The sequence below is a fragment of the Buteo buteo genome, chromosome 24 (genome assembly GCF_964188355.1).
Source record: "Buteo buteo chromosome 24, bButBut1.hap1.1, whole genome shotgun sequence".
Lineage (NCBI taxonomy): Eukaryota > Metazoa > Chordata > Aves > Accipitriformes > Accipitridae > Buteo > Buteo buteo.
Genome location: NC_134194.1, coordinates 7,658,804 through 7,669,717, shown reverse-complemented (window position 1 = coordinate 7,669,717; position 10,914 = coordinate 7,658,804). Strand labels below are relative to the sequence as shown.

The 10,914-nt window shown below is 42.3% G+C and overlaps 1 protein-coding gene across 1 annotated transcript; it reads left to right on the top strand.

Annotated features, from left to right (window-relative positions):
• The first annotated feature begins 960 nt into the window (after positions 1-960).
• On the top strand, positions 961-9,978 carry NMUR2 (neuromedin U receptor 2). The gene is made up of 4 exons (XM_075056836.1): positions 961-1,680; positions 6,641-6,725; positions 8,625-8,750; positions 9,719-9,978. Exons 1-4 carry the CDS (start codon positions 961-963, stop codon positions 9,976-9,978), a joined length of 1,191 nt encoding a protein of 396 aa, XP_074912937.1.
• The last annotated feature ends 936 nt before the right edge of the window (positions 9,979-10,914 follow it).

The following is a 10,914-nucleotide window of genomic DNA, read 5'->3' as shown; positions in this document are numbered from 1 at the left end:
CTTTTTTGGCTCAGAAAGTGTGTTTGCAGAATGGTTGTCATTCAGGAAGAAATAAGAGTTTATAAAAAAATCATGTAAATTTCGTCCCAGGGGCAATAAATATGTCTTTGGAATAATACAGTCCTCAGAAAGATTCCCAAAACAAGGCTATCTAAGGATATGGGATCAGATTCCAGCATACCAGGAAAGTGGGAAAATATTTTGATATCAATAAGAAGAGCAATTAAAGTCCTGTGTTGGATTTCAGGGAAAAAAAAAATTACAGTGTTTAAAAAAAGGCTGAAACCTTACATTAGCCTAATTCCATGTGAATAACTACAAAAACAGGTTGGCTTTCTACTGATCAAACTCTGTTTCCAAGTACTTGCTGCTATAGACAACAGAAAATAAAAGTGAACAGAGACCTGAAAAATAAAATCATGCCAGAATTTTTTTTTTTTTTTTTGTCTTGTGGCTCATAACTGGATGTAGCATCAATATCATTTTGTAAAAGCTTTTTGGACTGAGTTTTCAGGGGTTTTTTTTTGTCTGGTTTCCCACCCTCTGACAAATACAAACATCTTGCAGCTTGTCTCACATCCTATATTTCAGATTCCCAGCTCTCTAAAGCCCACATTTCTGATTCTGTAAATGCATCTGCTATGGGAGCTGAGACAAGGAGCTGGAACCTCTTTTCTTACTCTATAATCTAATGCACTTAGTGAGCCAATGAATATGTGTGAAAGGAGGGGCTTTCTGGCTAAGGGACTCCTTGCAGGGGAACAGCTGTTACATCGGCAAAACCTTAACCGAAGCCAGGCAAACACACTCACTCACATCTCTCAGTGGCTTTGTGCATCTAGGTCCGGCAAGACAACTCCCCCCGCCAGCTTCTTCCCTCTGCAAAAAGTGAGCAAACTAGCACAGAGAAACTTAAAGACGACCGGTTCTCAGTTGTGAAACACTTCAGCAGATCCAGCGATGGCCTGGATCAGTAATACCTCCTGGTTTAATCACCTTGATCTACATGAAGAACGTTTCAGGAGGTACTTAAACAGCACTGAGGATTACTTAGCCTTCCTGTGTGGGCCCAGACGGAGCCATCTGTTCTTGCCCATGGCTTTGGTGTACACCCTCATCTTCGTCGTTGGGGTGGCAGGTAACTTCTTAGTTTGCCTGGTAATCCTCAAGCACCAGAACATGAAGACGCCGACCAATTACTACCTCTTCAGTCTGGCCGTCTCAGACCTGCTCGTGCTGCTTTTTGGGATGCCCCTGGAAGTCTATGAGATGTGGAGCAACTACCCCTTCTTGTTTGGGCCCGTCGGCTGCTATTTGAAGACGGCGCTCTTTGAGACGGTCTGTTTTGCCTCCATCCTCAGCGTGACCACAGTCAGCGTGGAGAGATACATTGCCATCCTCCATCCTTTCCGTGCCAAGCTGGAAAGCACTCGCAAGCGTGCCCTCAGGACCGTCGTGGTGCTCTGGGTCCTCTCTGTCCTCTTTGCCCTCCCCAACACTGGCACCCACGGTATCATGCTGCAGTATTTCCCCAATGGCACCCTGGTCCCTGGCTCTGCTACCTGCACTGTAGTCATGCCCATGTGGATCTACAACTGTATTGTCCAGATTACTTCTTTTCTCTTCTATGTGCTGCCTATGGGGGTAATAAGTGTGCTGTACTATCTGATGGGGCTAAGAGTAAGTCCTACTCCGACTGTGCTCAGTGTTTCCTTAGCTCATTCTTGTGTGTTTGTGTCTGTATGTGTCTTTTAAGTGATTACACCTTTTTCTTGCCCATCTGTTTTCCCCCCAAAAAGCAAAAGTATTTCAAACCTCTGAAAACAGTGGAGCCAACTCCTTCTTTGCTGTAATCCCATTCTGAAATTAATATAACTTTGTTGGGGAATAATTTACCCCAATCTTTTTAAAAAAAATTACCATCACTGCTGCTCACATTGGAATGTTACTGAAATATCCAAGTCTGTAGACTGATTCCACCTTCTCAGAGATTTGCACGTTTGCAGTAGGGACTAGAAGGAAATAGACCAAAAGGAAAACTTGAAAAGAATAAAAAGGAGCAGGCTAGTGATTGAACCTTGTATATTATTTGTTTTCCCTCTTCTTGTGACTGTGGAATTTCCATTACACTACTTTATTTTTCTTCTTCCCTGGAGATGGTGCTAATATTCAGTTGTTAAAAGTCACAAAGCTGTCATACACTGAAATGCTACCTTATTGCTGCTGCTAGCAAATTCAGCAATCGTTTCTTTATATAACTATGGCACAGTTTCACCATCGATTAAGGCTACCTTAGAGCTCATATTCACTGTCTCTTCAGAAAGTGAGACTAGATTTACCAAGTATTCATCATTTAAATACATGGATAAAACAATCAGTATCACAGTATTAAAAAACCACGACGCTGAAATGCACTGCTAATCATAGTGAGTCAATGACTTTTTTCTTCTCGTATGGTACACATATTTTGAAAATATAAAACCTACCTCATCACATTGAATATAACTTAAAGTTTAAAAAAGCTGTGCCTGATCATATAGCAAGAAAGGGATGCAATATGCTAGTAGACATGAATGAACTTACCAAATTATGTACAAGAAATTCAACCAAATCTCTGCTGGTGTATATATAATTTTATCTGAAACTATACAGAAGTAATTTTTCCTTACCCAGGAAAAGCCACAAGGATTAACTGCAGAAATCCATAGCACACAGTAGATCATTGAAGAAATGAGTGGGTTAAATTATCCCCGCTGCCCAGTGGCTGTTGTGGGGTCTTTACATAGTTTCACTGAAAATTTTCAAAATAAGACCTGAAGGGATGAAAAAGTGCTGAAAATATAGCTGTTACAAAAAGAAATAGAGAAATCCCTGAACTAATAAAAAGAAGTCTTGAAGACTGCGATAACTTCTATTTGTGGCGGCAGATATTCCTAATCCCCATCCCAAAAGAGAAGCTAGGTACCAGACAAGGGCTGCTCCCTCAGGACTTCTGTATATTCACAGACATGTTCAAGCTGTCTTTCCTAAAAGCTGCAATGTTCATTGTTTGTGCCTCTGCTTTTCTGTATATCCAACTCAGGCTTCCAAATTTTAAGCATCCTACATATACCTACATTACGCTCCGAACTGCACTAGGCAACATAATTGCATTTTTTTCAACAGAAATGATAGAAGAAAGCTGTATATATATAATTTTTCAGAGAAGACACTTTTTATCTACTCACAGAGGATGAAATCTGTGATGCTTCAGCAGCACTCTAGAGTCTCCCGAGTGCCATGTATTGCTCACAGACTGTAGTGGAAAAACTCAGAATTGATCCAAAGGTTGCACAACAGCTCAAATTCAGCAGAGACGTAGTCTTTCCAACTCCAGGCTTTGTCGAAAGGGCATTTCCTCACCAAAGTTTCTCCCTCAAGCTTTGCCAGTGCTCAGGAGAGCCTCAGGATGTAACACAGAAGGAAACGTGTGACATGTTAAGCAGCTGTGAGAAGGTAGCAAACATGGGTCATATGGTAACTGAGTTAATTTTTAACTGTATTCCTTGCGAAAAGGAAAAAAATATATTTGTCTTTTTCACCAGGAAATTTATTGCCAACAGAGCCATCAAGTTGATTACCTCATGATCAATTACCTCTTGATCTACTTGGATATAATTTTAAGGCTTGATGGTTTAATATTACAATGTTATCATCAATAGATACTTCCAGCATTAGTGTAAAGAAGAGGACACTGATGATTACACTGTAGTCTCATTAGATTTGATTGCGGAAACTTTCTGCTGCCTCTTTCATGGGGTTCTCATCACAGGTGCCTTTAGGACCAGTGCCAGATCAGCCAGGCTCTTCTTTAAACCCAGTTCAGCTGTTGGGCTACTGGTTGCAACCTATAGCCAAAAAGCTGAGGAGGAAGAGGAGAGGGAGGAAACGAGAGCACTGGGAAATGGCTGCTTGTAGAAGCTAATCCCTGCAGCACTGGTAGACGTGGGGTGGCATTGCTTGGGAAGAAGTCTGCATTGCAGCAGGAGTTGGTGCAAGGTCCCTGGTCGTTTCTTTCAAGCTGATCTCTAAAAGGACACAGGGATTGGTGGTTCTCACTGGTTGTCTAAAAGTCAGACTCTATTTAATGAGGATTTTTGACAGTGAATGAAAAGAGTGGAGAGTCCAGAGACTCATTCATCCCACCTACTTCAGACATCTGTGAGGGGATCTAAATGATCAGATGGGACTAGATTAACCTCACCTAGGCAGGACGATTCTTTTGCTAAGAGTCCAGCACTTCTCTTAGTATCACTTCCCCTCAGTAACACATTGGACACACTGGTAATTTTTATTTCAGCTGTCTTTGAATCAAGACAACTTATTCTTGTCAATGCATAGCTGTCCAGATTTTATCATCAAAGTCTGTTTTGCCCCCTAAATGCCCAGTTGTTAAAACCAGAATCATATGTGAAGAGTGATTGCTTTTGGCTAATTTCTGCAGAGCCCAGCACGCTCCTGGAAGAGTCTGTCCCCTTTCCATGGAGGTTGTGCAACAAACCTTGCACTAACTCATTTTCCTTTGCAATGGGGCTGAGCTAGGAGCACACCCAGGCTGCAGTTCAGCAGAGAGGTGGCAAATGCTTCAGCCAAATCACTGAAGTAGGCAGGACTGCATGCTTTAGCGCAAGCCATGTGGGTTTTAAATATCAATTTTTCTGTCAGCTGGAGAGAAAGTTTGGTCACCACTCATGTCAGACAGGCCGAGGAGCTTACAGAAAACAGTTCTCCTGCTCTTGTTGAGTGGCCTCACTAGGTTTGCCTGGGGATAGGTGAGGCCCTAATTTCACTCTGCCTTTTGATTTCTAGTATGAAATGCCGTAGCTAATAAAGTTGTGGAGGGAAAATCCAATTTTCAGCTTCTTGCTCCAGACACTTCTAATTGTCTTGCAGTGAATGGGTAACATTCATCTCCAGGCAACTCTACATAGCCTCATACATCCACAGTGATGTAAAGGTAACCACTACCTTGGCTGGAGTTCTCCCTCTGTCAAACCATTGGCATGAACTCAAGTTACAACCTTTGCCTTAAACCTGTTTCTTTTTTTTTTTCCCCTTCCCCTTTGTCATAACTTATTGTTTTATTAAATTGCAACTGCTGAGTTATTCTTACTAGTTACACCTCCATTTTTATCACTTGAGGCTAAAGAGAGCCTTATAGCATCATCAAAATGACAGGAGGAAGGAGAAAATTACAGATACATGTGTGTCTGGTTTATTACAGCATTAGAGCACTGTATTCTCTGAGGCTTTGGAATATGCCTGGAAGGATTACTGTTGAGACTGAAAACCACTGAAGGGAAACTAGGGATTTTAATCAATCTGAGCAGACATTTATCGCTAGATGTGTTTCAAATCAACTGAGCCTCTTCCTCAAGCAACTGTGGCTACGACTAAAAGTTACAAAGGGAATAATGTAAAAAATGAGAGGCTAAATTGCACTATAATTGAATATAATTCAATTTACATGTGTTTCCCTTTTATGGGTTTTATGAATAAATAGAACATTGAAAGAAGGTCTCATTTGATCATCCTTACAGTAAAGTATTGTTAATCAAAAATCAGGAAGCAAAGTCACAATGTAAAAGGCAAAAGAAAATGGCACAACTAGCATGTTTTCACAAGATTTTTACAAATCCAGATTGATTTCTATCTTTTCCCTCACTGCTGATATTCTTTCCTCTGCAATTAAAAGTTTTGTTTCCAGTTTCTCTCAGTTGAAAAAAGCATCACTCCAAATCTGTTGGCTAATCAGAAGTTCCCACTTCAAGAAGCTGGGTCCAATTATGCACTCTCCCTAGATGATTTCTTTTATAATCAAAGTAATTGTCCTGGTTACCTAGACCTGGTCTTTTCATCACGAAAGCACCAGTGCTCTCACCATAAGCATATTGGGGAAGCATTTCAGGGAGGATCAGATTATTATTCTTGATGTCCATTTTTTAGAAGTCCAGAAAAACTACCAGAATTAAAAAAAAAAAACAACCCTGTTGTAATTGAGCAGTATGTGGCTGAATCTGTGGATATCATGCACACCGGCTGTCTGCAAGAGAACGTATATGTGTTTTGTTCATTAGATGGATTGAATATCGATTAGTCCAAACACTCAGGGCATGAAACAAACTCCCTTGAATTCTACAGGAATTTTTCCAGTGATTACAGCTGTGTTTCACTGAGGCCTCTCTGGGTATTATTTGGATCATTGGTTTGTGCTTAATTGTGGGGAACCCTTTCAGGAAAATAAACAAACAAATAATATTTTGCTAGAAGAGAAAATAATGCCTAGCAAAATACTGTTGAAATTGAACACAAACTGTGAACCAAATATTGACTCATTGGGAAAGGACAAGTGGGGAACTGAAATACAAAGTTACTGTAAATATGCAGTCTCAGATGCATAAAATCTACAGATTGTTTTGAACCTAAAGCTTCAATGTTTCCCTAGACTAAAACTGAAAATTAAATGTAGATTTTTTTCAGTGAGTCCTGAATTGCCCCAAATTTTCTTTCTCAAACTACAGCTATCAAAATATCAAACAAGCTGTGTCTGGTGGGAATGTCATCTCCTGTCTAAGCTCTCCTTTTTCCTTCCTTTTGCCAGTTGAAAGGGGACAAATCTTTGGAAGTGGAGGAAATGGCGGTGAATGTTCAGAGACCATCCAGGAAATCAGTCACCAAGATGTTGTGTAAGTAGTGAGTCCTTCTGTGTTTTATTTACTGTGGACAAGAGGGTGACCAGGTCCTGAAGGGTATCAGGCAAATTCACTGGATACAAGAGTTATAAGATGAGTAACTGTGATAAAAAAATAAAGGCTTATTGCTGTCTTATCTGGACTTAGAGGGCATAGGAGTGAAACACCGTGGTTAAATATCAAAAGACTCAGAAGGTAGATTTTCCTCCTGAATATGAGAGGAGGTTGAGCAAACCTACGTGGCAGATGCTTGCATGGCAACTCTCCAATATCTCTTACTTCAAACCTGGTTCTTGCAGTCCTTTAGGGAGGATCCCCCTTTTTCAGCGTGTGTCGTGGTTTAACCCCAGCCAGCAACGAAGCACCACGCAGCCGCTTACTCCCCCCCGCCCCCACCCAGTGGGATGGGGGAGAAAATTGGGAAAAGAAGGAAAACTCATGGGTTGAGATAAGAATGGTTTAATAGAACAGAAAAGAAGAAACTAATAATGATAATGATAACACTAATAAAATGACAACAGCAATAATAAAAGGATTGGAATGTACAAATGATGCGCAGGGCAATTGCTCACCACCAGCCAATTGACACCCAGTTAGTCCCCAAGCGGTGATTCCCCCCGCCACTCCCCCCAGTTCCTATACTAGATATTATGTCCCATGGTCTGGAATACCCCGTAGGCCAGTTTGGGTCAGCTGTCCTGGCTGTGTCCCCTCCCAACTTCTTGTGCCCCTCCACCTTTCTCGCTGGCTGGGCATGAGAAGCTGAAAAATCTTTGACTTTAGTCTAAACACTACTTAGCAACAACTGCAAACATCAGTGTGTTATCAACATTCTTCGCATACTGAACTCAAAACATAGCACTGTACCAGCTACTAGGAAGACAATTAACTCTACCCCAGCTGAAACCAGGACAGCGTGCAAATAGTCTATCTATCTTGTACATGGTTAAAGAAGAATGTACATCTGTTTTGCATCACACCACAAGCTCCGCTCATGAACAGGAAGGTCCTGCCAAGCCATGTACATCACCTACTGCTGACTTAACCACTTAGACCTTCCCGAGAAGAAGGAGGACCTAGGCAGACTTGCACATTGTATTGCATTCAGGAGAATTTGTGCTCCAACCACCCTGAAAGCACTCGCATCACTTCCTAATTAGGGCTGTCTTTAAGGTAAAGATCACCTTGCTAATGAGATGGTATTTATGCAGGAAACATAAACCACCTTCAATATTTCCTGCAACAACTTTATTCTTTTAGGCAGCTTAAGTCACCATCTGAACCAGGAAATTGTACTTTGAACTCAGCCTGATTTCATGTGCCCCATGAGTGTGACCACAGATATTCATAGAACCCGAGTCTGGAATGGGTTTGTGAGAGTCCTTACTGGAGCCAGCACAGGCCAAGGTGTGCATGGCAGCAAACTCTTTTTCTTTCATGCTGAGCAGCGTGCACAGACAGACTTATCAGCACATGGTTCCTATGGCCTTATCCTGCTATGTGATGTACAGATAGCGTGCAGAGGAAATTAACTCCAAGGTGCAACGTGGTCAGTGTGTTCCAGGTACCACAGATGAATCCAGATGTCTCACTGGCAGTTTCTTCATTAGGCTCTGTACATGCCACAACATTAGCTGGCTGTTGCCTGCTCTGTTTCAATGTCATTGTGTGTGCATGCATTGGGTTTGCCAACACAGAAATCAGTGGAAAGTTTGTTCTTTTAGCTGGTAATGGTAAGACAGAAAGGATGGCAAAAGCTTTGAAAAAAATGAATAAAATTTGTATAATTTAGTCTTTCATCCAGCTTTCTGAACCACCTCTGCTCTGTGCAGGCTAGTGAACCATATCCTTCCATAATTGACTTGTTTTTCTTCTCCCCTTTCTCCATGCTAGTTGTCCTCGTGATGGTTTTTGCTATCTGCTGGGCTCCATTCCATATAGATCGACTTTTCTTCAGCTTTGTTGTGGAATGGACAGAGCCTCTGGCTAATATATTCAACTTAATTCATGTGGTGTCAGGTAAAGCTTTCTTCTTCCACTTGCACAGGGGCTGGCAAAAAAAATATTTGTGAGCGGTTTACTTGAAATATGTAGTTGTCTATTTTGTAGGTGACATAAGACATGCATGGAGAAGCTCGTTGGGGGTTGGTGGACAGTGATGAGAATTGTGCCTGAAATAAAAACTGCATGCAAGTTTCTGCAACTTTCAAGATGTGGGCATGTTGTCCAATACAGTTGTCTGAATATTCACAAAGAAGGAAAAAAAAAAAAAGGTTATCATGCATCTTTACCAGCTGCTTTTCCTCCTTGAGAATGTTCAGAAATGAAGTCCGTAGTCATTGAGCTGCTTTTAATGAATACACAGCAGCAGGCATCGTTCTCCAGAGGGTCTCAGGCAAATGGGAAACCTTACCAAATGGCAAGACGAAAGACTTACATACTGCTCAGAATTGGGTGATAAAACCGAATGTTTGTGGCCCTGCCAACCATAAAATGAAGGCTTTTTCAAAGAGGAATCTTATTTTCAGTCTGCCATGGAAAACACTGAATGTGGCCATTAGGCAGCTCAGACAAATCCGATCTCATGCAATTGTCCTGGTGTGTTGTGAGAAATTAGCTCCCCTCGGGTGGAAGTTATCCTCTGACAGCTTTGATGAGGGCACCAGCTGTGCAAATCCTGCTGTGGGGATGAGGGCTGTGCTGGAGGCAGGTCAGTAGAGCTCAAGAGAGAGCTGGTTCCTGAACAGCTGGAGACGGTGAGCTCCAGTTAATATTCTCCCACTTTCCCTGTGTGCTGTGGTGCCTGAGCCAGCCTTGGTGAGACATCCCTCTCCCTCCTGGGTGGCAGCAGGCAGAGATGTGCTGTCGCTGCCTCCACCCTTGCACCCAAGCTTGGTGAAGCAGTGTAAGAAATGAAGATATTTTCCTCTTCTGAGATTATTCCACTAGAAATGAGGTCTCCCCCCCCCCCCCCCTTGTTCTTGTAGGTGTTTTCTTCTATCTGAGCTCTGCCGTGAACCCCATCATTTACAATCTGTTGTCCCAGCGCTTCAGGATGGCTTTCCTCAGTGTGATCTCTCCTTGCTGCAAGCACTGGGCCCCTACCCATCCCACCAGCAGGATTCCTGCCCAGCAGAGCATCTTTGTGGTTGAGGACCACAATCTCATGGACTCTGCTGAAGACACAAGTCTCCCTGGCACCCACAGGACATCTGTCAGCAGTTCTCAGATCTCCACTGGCCTGTGACTTTCCATGTTGTGATCCAGGTGAGAGAGAAGTTAAAGAAAATTACTTTAAGAAACAAAAAGAGAAAAGACCCTCCTAAAAGACTGATTTCAGCAGGAAGACCTCACAGACATGTCTTGTTGAATGAATGAATGAGGAGACTGTAATTAGCAGGTGGTTGACAAGCATTGTATTATCCTCAAGCTAATAGGAGGGCTGAAAATCTCAGCTTACTGGCTGCAAGCTGTGCCAACGAAAAGCTTCTTTACAAAAATGAGACACACTCCCAATGTTGCCAGCACAGGAGGGACACACAGCTTATCCAAGTCTTACCAAATGGCTTTTTGTGCACCAGCCTAAACATCAGTTTACTTAGTTTGAAATAGAGCAACCTGCTGGAAAAGCCTTGTCTACCCACTTCTAGCTTTAGGCAAGCCAGTCTCACTTCTCTCCTCTATGATCTTCTCAAGGTGTAGCTGCTGCAAGCCCCTCTTGGCAACATGAGCAAGTAGGCATGAACAAGGGCAGCTCCAAGCTGGGCTGATAAACATCAGACACCAGCAATAGCTATTTCTGGGCCAGGAGAACCAGGGAGCCAATAATTATGAGAAGCAAACTTTTGCTTTCTGAGGTACGTGAAGATTCAGGTGGGGGGTGGTGATTAATGCCTTGAATCTTGTCAAAAAACCTACCCTTTAGCAGTTGTTTTTAATGTATCAACGTTACTACCATATCTCTGCATACTATGTCTGACAATATCTACAAAGTGCTGAAATGGCACGTGTATGCCACAAATCCATCTACATTACCCGGGAAATAGCCATTGCTGGGAGCTGAGGATATTCCTGGTGTGGCTCCTTTGCCCAAAATGCAGTTAATGGGAGATATCTGCCCAGGGAACGTGAAATGTCTCCAATCTTTTCCTGTGCATCATACAGCTTCATTTTTGCTCATCTG

Bases quoted from the DNA above. Each gene is read 5' to 3' on its own strand.
- NMUR2 (XM_075056836.1), top strand. From the start codon at position 961: ATGGCCTGGATCAGTAATACCTCCTGGTTTAATCACCTTGATCTACAT. The intron at 1,681-6,640 runs GTAAGTCCTACT...TCCTTTTGCCAG, and splicing joins ACTATCTGATGGGGCTAAGA to TTGAAAGGGGACAAATCTTT. The intron at 6,726-8,624 runs GTAAGTAGTGAG...TCTCCATGCTAG, and splicing joins ATCAGTCACCAAGATGTTGT to TTGTCCTCGTGATGGTTTTT.